General features: G+C 27.6%; 1 protein-coding gene across 1 annotated transcript; it reads right to left on the reverse strand.

Moving 5' to 3' along the window:
- Window positions 1-11,215: 11,215 nt before the first annotated feature.
- LOC122508912 lies at window positions 11,216-14,007 on the reverse strand. Its single transcript, XM_043622577.1, has 2 exons — window positions 13,889-14,007; window positions 11,216-11,672 (listed from the first exon to the last, which is right to left on the reverse strand). Exons 1-2 carry the CDS (start codon window positions 13,965-13,967, stop codon window positions 11,269-11,271), a joined length of 483 nt encoding a protein of 160 aa, XP_043478512.1. The 5' UTR covers window positions 13,968-14,007; the 3' UTR covers window positions 11,216-11,268.
- Window positions 14,008-19,855: the final 5,848 nt, after the last annotated feature.

The raw sequence follows: 19,855 nt of genomic DNA on the forward strand, positions 1-19,855 counted from the left end.
TACGGATTACTTTTGCAAATGACCGACAAAATGGGCCCTTTTCATTTTTCTAAAGAACCAATGAAATCAAACAGTTAAATTATCGATAAATTAATGAAAACCGCATGATTCGACTTGTCAAAACATGTAGATTGATAATAAAAAATAAAAAAAAATTAAGATTTTGCTTCAAAATTACTAAATTGCGATTATCTCGAAAACTAGAACCGACAATATGGGCCCTTTTCATGTGGACGTCCACATTTATTTAACAAAGAAGTTATTGATGTTCTTCATATTCAGGGAAAAATGAAAATTTTGCCTGGAAATCATGGAAAAACAAAATTAAAGTTTTGTGTCAACCCTGTGGTTAGCCTTAGATATGGCCTTAATTTCACATATTTTATATTTGAAAACTATAACTGAAAGCATCTGATTCTTATTAAACTTTAAAGTTCCCTATTTTAAAAATACAAATTGTGTAGTATGGAAATGTAAAGGATTAATTTATAAGAATTTAATACTTTTTATTATTCAAACAATAAATACTATAATTTTTTGTGACCAAACACAAAACTCACTCTGATAAAATGCAGAAATTGAGTATTTAATGTTCTAAAATTCAAAATATACAATTTTTCTTTTTTTTCAGTGCCAATAAAAAGACTAAAGTAAAAGTTAAAAAATATCACCAATGTAAAGTTCATGAAATGCTTCTTTATTATATTTTAAATCTAAGTATAGGCATAATTCGCTTAAAAATCATCCGATTTTATTTATGTAAATTAACACGTACATAAAGTTTTGAAACAAACCCCAGTGTCAACAGAATTTGCTTTACTTTTAATACACCCTCATAGCACCGAAAGTTTTCTAAAAGTTGAAATTAACTTGACTGCAACCTTAGGAATCTTTAGTTGCGGAGCTCATGAAAGTTGAAATAGTTCTTTAAATCTCCACTGCTTTTCAGTGCTTCAGGCGAAAGTTGACTAAACATTGAAAAACAGCGGACATTTAAAGATTCTGAAGGTTGCAGTCAAGTTTATTTTAATTTTCAGGAAATTTTCCGTGCTGTTTGGACTTATATTGGATTACACAAATACTCTGCATTTTTTAAATGTAAATAAAAATGTCCCAATTATAGTTATTTAATATTCTCAAATACGCAAAACTGTAATAAAGTAACTGTAAATTATATAGGGTAACTTGTAAATAATTTTTATCGACATTAACATTAGTAAAAATGTAATTATATCAACGTACTGCGAATTTAAATGTTATATGGTCTTCAGATTGTGTAATAATATGAAAACGCAATATAAGTTAAGCCTGTTAAGATTATTACCATATTATTTTATAATAAAGCTTTTTTATAAAATACTTTTGTACATTTGATATTTACCTACACTATGGACATGTACTTTTTTCATAAGGAATAAATAAAGTTTAAGATTTTGTGTTCATTTTCTGAACACTTTACTTTCTCATAAAGATTATAATTTTTTGACACGTTCCGAAGAAACGTACCTTAGATAAAAATCATTTTGTTATTTTATGTACCACGTCACAGTTTTAGAAAACGTGCCTTGCACAAACTAATGTCATATAATGGTTCGAATTCCCTTAAACTTGGGACTAATGCGCATTAGGTTCAGAGTTCGATTTCTGTCTTGAGTCCTTTTATTTCTTCAATTTTGCTTTATAATGATGTTTGTATTTTAGATTTGCTTTATATATTTCAATATAGAGTGTCAATTATATTTATATATATGTATGAGTTTTTATGTCGGTAATAATAGTTTTTGGGGTTGGTGATTACGAATCTTAAGTAAGATATTATGCATTTTAAACTGGTTGTAAATGTAGATTAGGAGTAAAAGATTTGACTGCAGGTACTACAAAACCAGTAGGCATTAGGAATTATTTCTATTTGAAGACATTCCAAATGAAACAATTTTATTGAGCAGCCTTCATTGGAACAGCGGATCATTTGTCGGCCACCATCAGGTTCTTGGCAAGTGCACCATAACTCTATTTCAACATTTTCGCGTGACTGTGTGTAATATCTAGACAATATCTCTGGAACGATTATGTCTCTATGAAAAATAGAAGCTTTTGTCATATTTAATTGAAGAAAATTATTATCAAGAGAAATCCTTAGGACAAAAAACTATTTTGTGACCAGATCACAAAATCACAGCGAGATGTTTTTGTTGCATACATTTGTAGCTGAATCTGGTAATAATAAGTATGATTTTTATCGAGTTTTAGAATTCCGTTTTCATCCTTAAATAAGTAACTTCCCTTCATGGAAGAAAATGTTTCTAAGCCTATATTGGGATCTTTCAGGCGATAAGGGCATTTCATTTCTATGCATCCTTCTCACGTCCATTAAGTTAGCAGGTCAAAGTCAGCAGACAAACTTCGGAATACCATAGTAATTAAAGGCTAATTAAAGGCTATTTAAGTGCCCTATACCGAATTTAAATGCTCCCATAGATTTCGAGAAAACGAATGTTCTGCTAACCCTAAAAAAATTTAGCAGAACATTTTTTTTAATGTAAATAGACTTATTTCTTGACTCCTAATACATAGGAATTAAAGGCTATTTAAAGGCTCTTAGTATAAACTTAAATGCATAAAAAATCCAAAATGGCGAATCCAAAATGGTGGAAGATTTCATGAAAAGTAATTATACCTTAATATATGGTGCGCAATATGCTGGAAACAAAAGTAAATTCAAATTTGCTTAAAAACATCTAACTTGGTGGATTTATTATGTAACAAATAAATGTCACTTAAAAGATCCTAAATTATATCCACACTATAACAACCTACGATTTCTTATAAAATGTGAAAAAACTTTAGACAGGGTGTCTACTATTTATATAAACAAAATTACAAGTTTTTTCAGGTCTTGTCTTAATTCTTCACGGTTACACTTTTTTCATTAAAATTAAATTTATTTCATTTACAGCATAAATAAATCTCCAAATGGCACTAAAATTCATTTTCTCTCTGAAAATATGTTTATAAATTTCTAATATTATATTATATTAATTTCAATACATATCTCAATTAAGTAAAAAAACATGTTATTGTTCTAAAACACAAACACTCAAATTTCACTAAACACATTTTGAAATTATCGTTTAGTAATTTTAATAGTAGTGTATATAGATGTTATAAAACATATATCACTCTTCGAATCAAAATTATTTAAAAATAACTAATAATTAGTGAAATTGTAGCTGACATATTGCACAATTGCTATTGATATTACAGGCTCATATTAAACAACCATACGAATACGTAGAAATAGTTAGGATGAGCTTTAAGCTCATTAACTACCAGCAGAACATTTAAAATCCTAAGAATTTTTATATAATTTAATTTTTTTTAACTGGGGAATTAAATGCTATCTAAAAGCTCATACAAAACAACCATACGAATATGTAGAAATAGTTAGGATGAGCTTTAAGCTCATTAACTACCAGCAGAACATTTAAAATCCTAAGAATTTTTAATTATTTTATTTTTTTTTAACTGGGGAATTAAATGCTATCTAAAGGCTCATACAAAACAACCATACGAATATGTAGAAATTGTTAGGATGAGCTTTAAGCTCATTAACTACCAGCAGAACATTTAAAATCCTAAGAATTTTTAATTATTTTAATTTTTTTTAACTGGGGAATTAAATGCTATCTAAAGGCTCATACAAAACAACCATACGAATACGTAGAAATAGTTAGGATGAGCTTTAAGCTCATTAACTACCAGCAGAACATTTAAAATCCTAAGAATTGTTATATAATTTAATTTTTCTTAACTGGGGAATTAAATGCTATCTAAAGGCTCATACAAAACAACCATACGAATATGTAGAAATAGTTAGGATGAGCTTTAAGCTCATTAACTACCAGCAGAACATTTAAAATCCTAAGAATTTTTATATAATTTAATTTTTTTTAACTGGGGAATTAAATGCTATCTAAAAGCTCATACAAAACAACCATACGAATATGTAGAAATAGTTAGGATGAGCTTTAAGCTCATTAACTACCAGCAGAACATTTAAAATCCTAAGAATTTTTAATTATTTTAATTTTTTTTAACTGGGGAATTAAATGCTATCTAAAGGCTCATACAAAACAACCATACGAATACGTAGAAATAGTTAGGATGAGCTTTAAGCTCATTAACTACCAGCAGAACATTTAAAATCCTAAGAATTTTAATTATTTTAATTTTTTTTAACTGGGGAATTAAATGCTATCTAAAGGCTCATACAAAACAACCATACGAATACGTAGAAATAGTTAGGATGAGCTTTAAGCTCATTAACTACCAGCAGAACATTTAAAATCCTAAGAATTTTTAATTATTTTATTTTTTTTAACTGGGGAATTAAATGCTATCTAAAGGCTCATACAAAACAACCATACGAATATGTAGAAATTGTTAGGATGAGCTTTAAGCTCATTAACTACCAGCAGAACATTTAAAATCCTAAGAATTTTTAATTATTTTAATTTTTTTTAACTGGGGAATTAAATGCTATCTAAAAGCTCATACAAAACAACCATACGAATATGTAGAAATAGTTAGGATGAGCTTTAAGCTCATTAACTACCAGCAGAACATTTAAAATCCTAAGAATTGTTATATAATTTAATTTTTCTTAACTGGGGAATTAAATGCTATCTAAAGGCTCATACAAAACAACCATACGAATATGTAGAAATAGTTAGGATGAGCTTTAAGCTCATTAACTACCAGCAGAACATTTAAAATCCTAAGAATTTTATATAATTTAATTTTTTTTAACTGGGGAATTAAATGCTATCTAAAAGCTCATACAAAACAACCATACGAATATGTAGAAATAGTTAGGATGAGCTTTAAGCTCATTAACTACCAGCAGAACATTTAAAATCCTAAGAATTTTTAATTATTTTAATTTTTTTTAACTGGGGAATTAAATGCTATCTAAAGGCTCATACAAAACAACCATACGAATACGTAGAAATAGTTAGGATGAGCTTTAAGCTCATTAACTACCAGCAGAACATTTAAAATCCTAAGAATTTTTAATTATTTTAATTTTTTTTAACTGGGGAATTAAATGCTATCTAAAGGCTCATACAAAACAACCATACGAATACGTAGAAATAGTTAGGATGAGCTTTAAGCTCATTAACTACCAGCAGAACATTTAAAATCCTAAGAATTTTTAATTATTTTATTTTTTTTAACTGGGGAATTAAATGCTATCTAAAGGCTCATACAAAACAACCATACGAATATGTAGAAATTGTTAGGATGAGCTTTAAGCTCATTAACTACCAGCAGAACATTTAAAATCCTAAGAATTTTTAATTATTTTAATTTTTTTTAACTGGGGAATTAAATGCTATCTAAAGGCTCATACAAAACAACCATACGAATACGTAGAAATAGTTAGGATGAGCTTTAAGCTCATTAACTACCAGCAGAACATTTAAAATCCTAAGAATTTTTAATTATTTTAATTTTTTTTAACTGGGGAATTAAATGCTATCTAAAGGCTCATACAAAACAACCATACGAATACGTAGAAATAGTTAGGATGAGCTTTAAGCTCATTAACTACCAGCAGAACATTTAAAATCCTAAGAATTTTTAATTATTTTATTTTTTTTAACTGGGGAATTAAATGCTATCTAAAGGCTCATACAAAACAACCATACGAATATGTAGAAATTGTTAGGATGAGCTTTAAGCTCATTAACTACCAGCAGAACATTTAAAATCCTAAGAATTTTTAATTATTTTAATTTTTTTTAACTGGGGAATTAAATGCTATCTAAAGGCTCATACAAAACAACCATACGAATATGTAGAAATTGTTAGGATGAGCTTTAAGCTCATTAACTACCAGCAGAACATTTAAAATCCTAAGAATTTTTAATTATTTTAATTTTTTTTAACTGGGGAATTAAATGCTATCTAAAGGCTCATACAAAACAACCATACGAATACGTAGAAATAGTTAGGATGAGCTTTAAGCTCATTAACTACCAGCAGAACATTTAAAATCCTAAGAATTGTTATATAATTTAATTTTTCTTAACTGGGGAATTAAATGCTATCTAAAGGCTCATACAAAACAACCATACGAATATGTAGAAATTGTTAGGATGAGCTTTAAGCTCATTAACTACCAGCAGAACATTTAAAATCCTAAGAATTTTTAATTATTTTAATTTTTTTTAACTGGGGAATTAAATGCTATCTAAAAGCTCATACAAAACAACCATACGAATATGTAGAAATAGTTAGGATGAGCTTTAAGCTCATTAACTACCAGCAGAACATTTAAAATCCTAAGAATTGTTATATAATTTAATTTTTCTTAACTGGGGAATTAAATGCTATCTAAAGGCTCATACAAAACAACCATACGAATATGTAGAAATAGTTAGGATGAGCTTTAAGCTCATTAACTACCAGCAGAACATTTAAAATCCTAAGAATTTTTATATAATTTAATTTTTTTTAACTGGGGAATTAAATGCTATCTAAAAGCTCATACAAAACAACCATACGAATATGTAGAAATAGTTAGGATGAGCTTTAAGCTCATTAACTACCAGCAGAACATTTAAAATCCTAAGAATTTTTAATTATTTTAATTTTTTTTAACTGGGGAATTAAATGCTATCTAAAGGCTCATACAAAACAACCATACGAATACGTAGAAATAGTTAGGATGAGCTTTAAGCTCATTAACTACCAGCAGAACATTTAAAATCCTAAGAATTTTTAATTATTTTAATTTTTTTTAACTGGGGAATTAAATGCTATCTAAAGGCTCATACAAAACAACCATACGAATACGTAGAAATAGTTAGGATGAGCTTTAAGCTCATTAACTACCAGCAGAACATTTAAAATCCTAAGAATTTTTAATTATTTTATTTTTTTTAACTGGGGAATTAAATGCTATCTAAAGGCTCATACAAAACAACCATACGAATATGTAGAAATTGTTAGGATGAGCTTTAAGCTCATTAACTACCAGCAGAACATTTAAAATCCTAAGAATTTTTAATTATTTTAATTTTTTTTAACTGGGGAATTAAATGCTATCTAAAGGCTCATACAAAACAACCATACGAATACGTAGAAATAGTTAGGATGAGCTTTAAGCTCATTAACTACCAGCAGAACATTTAAAATCCTAAGAATTTTAATTATTTTAATTTTTTTTAACTGGGGAATTAAATGCTATCTAAAGGCTCATACAAAACAACCATACGAATACGTAGAAATAGTTAGGATGAGCTTTAAGCTCATTAACTACCAGCAGAACATTTAAAATCCTAAGAATTTTTAATTATTTTATTTTTTTTAACTGGGGAATTAAATGCTATCTAAAGGCTCATACAAAACAACCATACGAATATGTAGAAATTGTTAGGATGAGCTTTAAGCTCATTAACTACCAGCAGAACATTTAAAATCCTAAGAATTTTTAATTATTTTAATTTTTTTTAACTGGGGAATTAAATGCTATCTAAAGGCTCATACAAAACAACCATACGAATATGTAGAAATTGTTAGGATGAGCTTTAAGCTCATTAACTACCAGCAGAACATTTAAAATCCTAAGAATTTTTAATTATTTTAATTTTTTTTAACTGGGGAATTAAATGCTATCTAAAGGCTCATACAAAACAACCATACGAATACGTAGAAATAGTTAGGATGAGCTTTAAGCTCATTAACTACCAGCAGAACATTTAAAATCCTAAGAATTGTTATATAATTTAATTTTTCTTAACTGGGGAATTAAATGCTATCTAAAGGCTCATACAAAACAACCATACGAATATGTAGAAATAGTTAGGATGAGCTTTAAGCTCATTAACTACCAGCAGAACATTTAAAATCCTAAGAATTTTTATATAATTTAATTTTTTTTAACTGGGGAATTAAATGCTATCTAAAAGCTCATACAAAACAACCATACGAATATGTAGAAATAGTTAGGCTGAGCTTTAAGCTCATTAACTACCAGCAGAACATTTAAAATCCTAAGAATTTTTAATTATTTTAATTTTTTTAACTGGGGAATTAAATGCTATCTAAAGGCTCATACAAAACAACCATACGAATACGTAGAAATAGTTAGGATGAGCTTTAAGCTCATTAACTACCAGCAGAACATTTAAAATCCTAAGAATTTTTAATTATTTTAATTTTTTTTAACTGGGGAATTAAATGCTATCTAAAGGCTCATACAAAACAACCATACGAATACGTAGAAATAGTTAGGATGAGCTTTAAGCTCATTAACTACCAGCAGAACATTTAAAATCCTAAGAATTTTTAATTATTTTAATTTTTTTTAACTGGGGAATTAAATGCTATCTAAAGGCTCATACAAAACAACCATACGAATATGTAGAAATTGTTAGGATGAGCTTTAAGCTTATTAACTACCAGCAGAACATTTAAAATCCTAAGAATTTTTAATTATTTTAATTTTTTTTAACTGGGGAATTAAATGCTATCTAAAGGCTCATACAAAACAACCATACGAATACGTAGAAATAGTTAGGATGAGCTTTAAGCTCATTATCTACCAGCAGAACATTTAAAATCCTAAGAATTTTTAATTATTTTAATTTTTTTTAACTGGGGAATTAAATGCTATCTAAAGGCTCATACAAAACAACCATACGAATATGTAGAAATTGTTAGGATGAGCTTTAAGCTCATTAACTACCAGCAGAACATTTAAAATCCTAAGAATTTTTAATTATTTTAATTTTTTTAACTGGGGAATTAAATGCTATCTAAAGGCTCATACAAAACAACCATACGAATACGTAGAAATAGTTAGGATGAGCTTTAAGCTCATTAACTACCAGCAGAACATTTAAAATCCTAAGAATTTTTAATTATTTTAATTTTTTTTAACTGGGGAATTAAATGCTATCTAAAGGCTCATACAAAACAACCATACGAATACGTAGAAATAGTTAGGATGAGCTTTAAGCTCATTAACTACCAGCAGAACATTTAAAATCCTAAGAATTTTTAATTATTTTAATTTTTTTTAACTGGGGAATTAAATGCTATCTAAAGGCTCATACAAAACAACCATACGAATATGTAGAAATTGTTAGGATGAGCTTTAAGCTCATTAACTACCAGCAGAACATTTAAAATCCTAAGAATTTTTAATTATTTTAATTTTTTTTAACTGGGGAATTAAATGCTATCTAAAGGCTCATACAAAACAACCATACGAATACGTAGAAATAGTTAGGATGAGCTTTAAGCTCATTATCTACCAGCAGAACATTTAAAATCCTAAGAATTTTTAATTATTTTAATTTTTTTAACTGGGGAATTAAATGCTATCTAAAGGCTCATACAAAACAACCATACGAATACGTAGAAATAGTTAGGATGAGCTTTAAGCTCATTAACTACCAGCAGAACATTTAAAATCCTAAGAATTTTTAATTATTTTAATTTTTTTAACTGGGGAATTAAATGCTATCTAAAGGCTCATACAAAACAACCATACGAATACGTAGAAATAGTTAGGATGAGCTTAAAGCTCATTAACTACCAGCAGAACATTTAAAATCCTAAGAATTTTTAATTATTTTAATTTTTTTTAACTGGGGAATTAAATGCTATCTAAAGGCTCATACAAAACAACCATACGAATATGTAGAAATTGTTAGGATGAGCTTTAAGCTCATTAACTACCAGCAGAACATTTAAAATCCTAAGAATTGTTATATAATTTAATTTTTCCTAACTGGGGAATTAAATGCTATCTAAAGGCTCATACAAAACAACCATACGAATATGTAGAAATTGTTAGGATGAGCTTTAAGCTCATTAACTACCAGCAGAACATTTAAAATCCTAAGAATTGTTATATAATTTAATTTTTCCTAACTAACTGGGGAATTAAATGCTATCTAAAGGCTCATACAAAACAACCATACGAATATGTAGAAATAGTTAGGATGAGCTTTAAGCTCATTAACTACCAGCAGAACATTTAAAATCCTAAGAATTTTTAATTATTTTATTTTTTTTTAACTGGGGAATTAAATGCTATCTAAAGGCTCATACAAAACAACCATACGAATATGTAGAAATTGTTAGGATGAGCTTTAAGCTCATTAACTACCAGCAGAACATTTAAAATCCTAAGAATTGTTATATAATTTAATTTTTCCTAACTGGGGAATTAAATGCTATCTAAAGGCTCATACAAAACAACCATACGAATATGTAGAAATAGTTAGGATGAGCTTTAAGCTCATTAACTACCAGCAGAACATTTAAAATCCTAAGAATTTTTAATTATTTTAATTTTTTTTAACTGGGGAATTAAATGCTATCTAAAGGCTCATACAAAACAACCATACGAATACGTAGAAATAGTTAGGATGAGCTTTAAACTCATTAACTACCAGCAGAACATTTAAAATCCTAAGAATTGTTATATAATTTAATTTTTCCTAACTGGGGAATTAAATGCTATCTAAAGGCTCATATAAAACAGCCATACGAATACGTAGAAATTGTTAGGATGAGCTTTAAGCTCATTAACTACCAGCAGAACATTTAAAATCCTAAGAATTTTTATATAATTTAATTTTTCCTAACTGGGGAATTAAATGCTATCTAAAGGCTCATACAAAACAACCATACGAATACGTAGAAATAGTTAGGATGAGCTTTAAGCTCAATAACTACCAGCAGAACATTTAAAATCCTAAGAATTTTTAATTATTTTAATTTTTTTTAACTGGGGAATTAAATGCTATCTAAAGGCTCATATAAAACAGCCATACGAATACGTAGAAATTGTTAGAATGAGCTTCAAGCTCATTAACTACCAGCCGAACATTAAAAAAATACTATACGAATACTTGTCGATTATAGTCAGCAGAATTAGGAATGTACATTTATTATTGGTAATATGTAATGAATTGATTTACTGTTCATTAATTTGTTATGTATTATTTATTTTTATATCACAATTTTTGTATTATTATACAACGTAATATCAATCTTAATGTTTTTAGGCAGGTGTCAAATTTTGTATTGTCAGTTTATTGTTAATACTGTTAGGTTTATTTAACACTATATTGCCATGGTGCTTATATGATTTTATTATTATATTACTTATCAAATAAGCTTTGAATTATAAAAAATATATTATATAACATATATTTGACTTTGGATATCTTTTTCTGTTAAAACTTATTCTAATTGTTGAAAAATTAGCATACTTGGGCAGCATGGGAAGGTACTTGATCGTTGGTTTTCTTTGAGTTTTTGGTCATTATATTCTGTCCATTTATTTCCTTGTCGAAGACAGATTGCCGTGTAGTGTCCTACTGGAGTTTCATCATTTTCATCTACCGATTTTCTTAGATTTTTTGTAAGAAACTCTTGCATGTTGCTTACTGTTTTTTTTACAGAAGCTTTTCCTCTTTTTGACTGCCTCGGCGAAGGAATATATGGTATCTTAAAGTGAACGATGCCAGCAAGTTTGTACTGTATATTTTTATCATCATGTACAACTGTATATGATTGGGGAATCATTTGCAGTTGCATTGGAGGGTTCAGGTCTGCATCGTCAATAAAGAGAATCATAAACGTACCTGAAATCATTTTTTTTACCTTTAATCATTTTTTAAAATTTTAAGTAGTTTAATTAATTTTTTATTAATACTTATTAATTTTAAATTATTTGCATTTTGTATTCATTATTAATATTATTATTAGGTATTATTATTATGCATTTTTTGTAAATATATCAAGGAAACAAAAAATGTTTTTTACTATTTATTTTGGATTTTTTTATTTTGGACATTTTCACTTTCAGTGTGGTCACAAGAGTCAGTTTATCAATTTCCCTGACATTTCGAAAAAATAATATTTTTGGTTTTATTCAAATATAATTAAATCTTAAAAAATTCTGAAAATTAAGTAGTTTTTAAAAATATTTTAATGTAATTTTTCGAAAACAATTGTATTTCTTAAAAGAGTTTTTGTATGATTTAAAAAAAGTAATTAATATTTTGATGAATTTTATAGTTATTTTCATTAAAATTTTTGATAATTCATTTATTTTGAAAATTTGCAATTAAAATTCTTCAAAAGTTGATTATCAGAAGTTCTAACAAAATTCTTGAAAAAGTTAATTATTTTCAATAAAATTTTACAAAATTTCAATTATTGAAAATCTTTTTAATTGTACATTTAGAAAATTTAAATAGAAAAATAATTTTTGAATGATTTGCTTATAGTTATTTTTCGCAATATAAAAATCAAAATAAGTTGCACTTATTTACTAAAAATTGTGGTATTTCGTTACAATGTTTGGAAAAAAAATCGAAAAAGTCTCAATTTTTGTAAATGAGTCGAAAAAAGTCGAAATTAATTTTCCTCACATTTCCCTGACTTTTCTGACATGTGGCCATTCTGCTGACAAACAATTTTTCCCCTGTTTTTTCCCTGACTTTACTGACAAAACATTTGTTTTACAGACATTTCCCTGGCTTTACTGACTTAACTGACCGGAAATTTTTTAGCTAAAATTAAAAAAGTTTTATTATTTTAATTTGTTTTTAAAAAATCACTTTTTATTTCAATTTTTATAAATATTTATACTGTTCTCTAAATTTGAATTAGTTTACAATAATTAATTTAATAGTAAAAAATCAGTCACCAATTGAAACATATTATTTTAAATAAGTTTTTAAAAAATTATGGAGTTAATAGCTATATTGTGAAATTCGAATGAAAATATGTAATTCAATTTTTAAAGAATTTCATTAGAAATGTTTTAACAAATATAATTTTCAAAGTATTTTAATTTAATAATTGATTAATAATTGAATTTTATAAAGAGTCATATTCTAATGTATTCAAGTTTCTAAGGACGAAGATTATTAATTAAAATTTTTATTAGTTAATTTTAAAAAATACATACTTAAAATTGAACTTTCTTTTTTTCTAATCTGAAAAATAAGATTGTTGTAATTTTTCAAGTCTATTGTTTCAAAATAATTGAATTTTTCTAAACAACTAATTGAAAATTTTTTAAATAATTGAAATTTCTTTACTTTTTTCGAAAAATAATTGAATTCTTTTAAAGAATTTTATTTCAATTTTTCGAAAATAATCAAGGAAAGTTAATGACCATAATTATAATTTTATTTTTAAAATTCAAAGTCCCTCTTACAGTTTTAAATCAATTTTTTGCTTCTAAAAAATATATGATTATATTATTATTCAATAATTATAATTATTGAACTTCTCTTAAATTTTTATAATTTTAAATTTCTGAATGTTCAAATCAATGATATTTATTTATTTCTTGAGAAAATTAAATGTTTATTGCTTATTAAGTAAATAATTAATTATTACTGCTTATAATTTTCAAAACTTTTGATAAAATTCTTCACAAGAATTAAATTATTTTCATAAATAATAGCATTCTTTGGAAGGATTCAAGTATTTTTATAAATAGTAAAATTCTTTGCAGAAATTCAATTATTATCAATATAATTTTGATAAAATTGAAAAATCAAATTTTCAATTATAATTATAAAGAGACATGATTATTTTTAAAAAATTCTTTCTTTAATTCAATTAATTTCCCAATTTTTAATTAAAATTATTGAAAAAAACATTATTTTCAAAAAATTTAAAGGTTTATTCACGTTCCAAATCAAATTAAAATTTCATTAGAAAAAACCGGAAAAAATTAAGATATAGCCGGGAAAAATCGAGAAATAACCGGGAATTTCGTTGAACGAAAATAGTAAACACCCTGAAATTAGAATAATTGTATTAATTATATTTGTAATACCTGTTGATGTTAAAGATGTAGTAATCATATTGGAGCAGAAATCACATGAATAATCTGGCAAAGACAATTTTTGTTGCATGACGAAACTGAAATCCTCGTGAAAAAGATCCTTATATGCAAGCATAATAGTTACCCTTGTTTTTTCTATTTTTGAACATCCATTAATACATTCACTAGTTTCTTGGCAACTGGGATATTCAGATAACATATACGAAGCTGCCTGCGAGATGTTTATCGCACAATTAAGCTTACTGCAATTATTCCACGTTTTGAGTCTATTTTTATCATTTCCAAAAAATTCGAATAGTAACCGAGTTCGAATTTGGTACAGATTTCCTCCATCTAAACCATGTAGAGAAAACTTTTTGGTTAAACTCATAAAAGTTGTTTTACTTTCATCAATGTCCAAGTTAATATTTTTATTTTCTGTCATACAAAGTGATAATATTTGCATAATGGAATCGTACGCGCATGTATTAGTTGCAAATGTAGAATGACCACCTTTTGTAACTGTACTTACTCCTAAAGATCCATTTTTCAATATTGGAAATTGTTTATTTTTAGGAAAATTAAGAGCATCAAATAGATGATTCTCATTTTTGAGATATTTACTTTCCCGTAATTTTTTTGTTTTCGAAGAATTTGTCAGACCCCTCCAATTTTCTTCAAATCTTGATGCGAGAATTACAGGAGCTGATTTTTTTTTTTTTTTTGCTTTTTGGCCAAAGCCTTCTTCACAACCACATATTGACAACGAACATTCCTTAAAAATGTGGACAGCTTTGTCACACACTGCACATTTGTGTGCACCTGTTGGCTCATCTTTGTTTTCACAAGCAAAACATTTTTCATTCTGAGAATCATTTATTTGTGTCTCTTTATGTTTTTCGGTGATATTGTCGCCTTTTTCAGGACTATCAAAAAAATTTGTTGTTTCGTTTGCAACAAGTTTCGATGGATCATCATTAATTGGCTTTACATTGTTCTCATCATAATAAGCTTCGATACTATTAACAGAATCTGATAAAGAGCTGTTCACGTCATCTACACGGAAAAAATAAGTTCAGCAGATTTTACGAAACTAATTTCGCACTAGCGGATATTTAAGATTCCTAGACGAAGTTTTTCAAAAACCCAGAAACTTTCACTACTTTAAGCAGAACAATTGTCGAGAAACTGCAACCAGTGTTGTAATTTATAAAACAAGCTTGAATGTAGAAATGTTTCGTATTTTCTGGTGAACATTTTATCAGAAAATGGTAAAAATTCTATACGGGGTGTACCAAAAGTCGCGTTATAAATAGATATGTTGAAGCTTGTCTCGTCGCGTCGGTATTAACTTGTCTGCTGTATATAGATATAATATGTGGAAGGAAAAAGAGAACTGCTTTACCTGCCGGTAACATTTGGATAATTGTTTTCTTTTACGTATTTCACATTTCATTGTTCCAAATTCGTAACATTTTTTATGTGCTTTTGTAATCCAAACTTTTAATTATTATTAATTTCTTTTAATTTACAGTCCAATAAATTTTATAGTTTATCATAATATTTACCGATGACAATATATATATTAATTTCTCAAGTTTTAACTGTTATTACTTCAAATTTTAGACAATTTAATATAAACATTTTTTGAGTTTGAATTTAATTTTGAAAATTTTTTGTCAATTTATTTATAATTTAAAATTAAGAATAAAATTATTTTCTAAAAATTGAAAAATTTTATAGAGATTTTATAACTAATTATAATCAAAAAATGTTATTTTAAAAACCATAAAATATTTTGTATAACTTTTAAAAAAATGATTTTTTTAAAAATTAATATTCAGTATATTGACATTTCTCACAAGCGCATTTTTAATCTGCTCAGTTATTATATATAAAGAAACTCAATTCTTTCATCTACAAGTGCGAGTTATATTGTATGTGCGTTGCGTCAGAATTCGTTTATATGTATGCGTATTTCCGTTAAGTTAGTGTCAGAATAAAATAAGCCAATCCAAGCGAACCATTGCGTTGTAGAGTGCAGTCACATGTGTCGAACCAATCATCTATCTCCTATAGAAGTCGAGAAAAAATGGTCTTGAGAGCTCATTGGTACATTAAGAAATTCTTTTTTCTGCTTTATTCGTTTTTTTCTCCGTGAATATTTTTTTCCGTGGCGCATGCGCTTCAGGCTAAACATTTTACAAAACTCTTGAATTAGAACGTCCAACCGATCATTTGTGAATTCCATAGAATTTTTTTTGAGTTTTCGAGAAACGCAGTCATCATATATTACTATTGATTCTGTTTTATCTTATACTAAACTCCTCTCCGTATCCGCTTTTCCAAAATTAGTTTCGTAAAATGTACTAAATTAATTTTTTCCGTGTATTTTTCTTTTTTTTCCAATTGGTTTCTCCACAAATTCTTTTTCTTTTTCGATCCTTAACATGTCTGCTTGGATAGTATTCATTCGACCATCTAATAAATTAATGTGTTCTACGACAAACGTGTCCAGTCTTTGCCTATTTGAGTTTTTGAAAATGACATTTTTAATTTTATTAAATTCTCCCTCGACGGCTGCACTTGAAGCTGGTATTCTTCCGTATTTAAATTTCTCCACGTAAACACAGCTCCACATAGGAAGACGTCTTATGTCCTTTATAAGACGATTCGCAAAAACTGCACAAAAATATGCATTCACCTCGTTACCCATGTTTAAAAGTGGAGTAACTTCATCCACGATTGTTTTACCCCAAATCGTCCATAAATTTTCATTAGCTTAGCTAACTCTTCAGGCTCAGTGGAGTCATCTTCTTCATCCGAAATTTCGTCTTCTTCCGTTTCTTCATTTTCAAAAGTTTCTAATAGTTTTTCAATTTGTTTTTGACCAGTAATTAAGTTGCCTAAGAAAATCCTGTTTGTTTTAGATGTGTCTCCTTCTGTTTCACTTAATGCAACTATTAAAGACGCTTTAATGAGTTTTCTGGCCCATTTTAAATTTTCTGCTAATATTATACTGCCTATTACACCTAAATAAAATTTTTTTATCAGACGATGCTCCTGTTTTAAATCATCTGCATATAATTTTATAAAATGCGCAACGTCTATTCTTACAAAACACGAAGGTAATAGGTCTTTTTGAAACACATCACAATAACTTTCAACTGTCATGTGCCCAGTTAAAGCTCTTACTAAAGCAGTCAATAAGGCTGGTGCTGAATCAGAAACCGATTCCCTGGGCAAAGGGACTCCTGAACGAATCCACTGTGTTATCCAATTTTGAATAGTTCCTGTGTCTTGCGCTTCTGAGAGCATTTGATTAACAGGGAATTGACCAGATTCACAATTAATTACCATTAGATATAAATAAATATGTGGACCAGTTGTTCCATCCGCCTTTATCAATTTTTGTACAAGTTTACCTGAAGCATCTGTATTAATACACGAATCTTCGTTGACAGCATACTTTTTGTATACAATTTTTTGGTATTCTGTCCAATACATAACGTGGAATGGATCGTACCCTATGTTTCGAATTGACAATTTAACTTCGACTTCACCTATTCTTTTATACTTTGCTAAAGCGATGACAGGATCTTTGTCCAAATGCAAAGATTCAACATATTCGTGCTTCGCAACATTTAAAGTTGATAATTTAGGAAGAGTAGGCGGTTCAGGGTCTCCAAATGACATCAACTTCTTTGCTTGCTCTTCTCTGTAACGTTCCGAAGATTTATGCATGAGGATTTTTGCTACATCATTTCTAATGGGTTGACGCAATTGCCTCTTTCCACAACAACCTTTTTTGACAAGAAACTCGCAGTTCAATTTCACGGTATGCTCAGTACCAACAATAGTTATTTTTATCGTTGTACCACATTTACACTTTCCTATGAAACAGAAGTAAAAAGAACAAAAATTAGTATTAATAAACAATAATTTATATATAAACATTAAATAATATTAAGCATTAAGCACATTAATTTTTATTATATTTTATTATATATAATTAAACAGATTTGAAAATTTTAAACGCTCACCATGAATTGAACCAGAGTCAAGATCGTTGTTTAGGTAGTGCCATTTATAATTAAAACCACAAGACATTTTAGTATAATTCCATAAAAGTTCTGAAATTTTTTGCTGCCACACTCCTGGCACTAATTTTTTTACTTTTCGCCCATTGTACATTTTATCTGTAGTCATAGCAATAAAATTTTTTCTGCTCATAGACAGGATATGTTTGACGATTTCGGGATTATCTGCTTCAAAGGAGGAATTAAAAGAATTATCACAATCCTCAACACTTTCCACATTTTTATCATCAATTGCATTCGAAAGCACATCATTTTTTTAAACTTTTTCTCGGCCATTTAAAAGATCTCGAATACCGTGTTTATTGTCACAGACAAACGAATATAGCGAGCTGCTACTTTTTTTCCTTCTAACTCCTCTGATATTTGTTTCCAAATAGAATGCGTTTTGCTTAAAATCTTGTCATTTGCTAGTAAAATTATCTCCTTATATTTCAATAGTGTGGAAACAACAATAGACGGATCTATTAAAGGAATCCTTCCAGTACGAGTCATTTTAAAATTTCTAAACAAAAATCTATATTAACTAAGATAAGTAATCCAGTCGTGACCGCAGTACCAGCCGTGGTTACATTGTTTTTTTAGGATTTGTATTTTTTTAAACATCAAAATACTTCGATTTTAAAGAATTTTTTACTACTTTTATAAAATATAGTGGATCATGGACACATTATTCTTAGAAATATCGAATATTTAGGAACAATCAACATAAAACCTCAAAATCTGATTTACAAAAAACATAACCTAAAAGTACATGGTAACCATGACGTGCACTGTAAAACAAATTTTCTGTAAATTTACAGTTTTGTTAATAATTTTATAGAAAATTAGAAAAGAACGTCTTTAATTCATTATTATATAATTAAAAGAAACATTAACTATTAATTTCTGGTGATAGTTTAGAGTTATCAACGATGACAACAAACAAATATGTACGTTATCGTCTGCTATACATGTGACAAAAGATTGACCAATTACCGAGTCTCCACCAATTCATGCGCAATGAACTGTTTCCCCCTTACCTACGACGGTCTAGACCCCGCAGCTTACAATTAGTGCTACGTCCATTTACTTCTTAGGTCCATGGTATAATCTGAATAATACCCTTTATAATCTATAATCCAATTTTCACAGTTTGAAAATTATTTTTGGTATTTATAATAAATCATTAATTTAATAATCTGAAGTTGAATCGAATCATAATTTCAGATTATTACCATAGAAACGGTTCAACAGTGTTTACAGAAAAAGTTACATTTGTGTAAAAGGAAAAGAAAAAGGTTTGTTTCTTTGTATGTTTCTACACCTAATACGTAAGTGTTTAATGCTGTCAATTTATTTATATTAAGTAATATTTATACATTTTTTCTATTAGAGTAAATTATGGAAAATCCCAAGAATCTTTTAGAGTTATGGGGGTTAGGCGAATATATTAAAAACTTTGAAGGTTTTGTCTTTTATACTTCTTTCTTTTTTGATATTTTAATTTAATTTATTTATTTTCCTTATATTATATCACATAATCTTTAAATTTTTAGTGCAAAAAATTGATGCCGAATCATTTCTTTTACTTAATGAAAGCGTTTTGATCCATTTAATTCCTGAACTTGGACCACGTTTAAAATTTCTAAACAAACTAGCAAATTATGTGAAATGTCAAGTTAGTTTAATTATTAAAGAAGTATAAATTTATTTGCATTATTAACTAAATGTTAATTAATTTGAATTAAATTTTTATTAAAAACTAACATTTATTATATAAAAATATACATTCATCATAATTTTTCCTTTCTCACATATTTTGTTTTATTTCAGCACAATCCAAGTATTCAGAATAATATTGCAGTTGCGAGTGATGACACGAACAATCAGGATAAACGTA

This window comes from Leptopilina heterotoma, unplaced genomic scaffold, assembly GCF_015476425.1.
Source record: "Leptopilina heterotoma isolate Lh14 unplaced genomic scaffold, ASM1547642v1 Lhet_58, whole genome shotgun sequence".
NCBI lineage: Eukaryota > Metazoa > Arthropoda > Insecta > Hymenoptera > Figitidae > Leptopilina > Leptopilina heterotoma.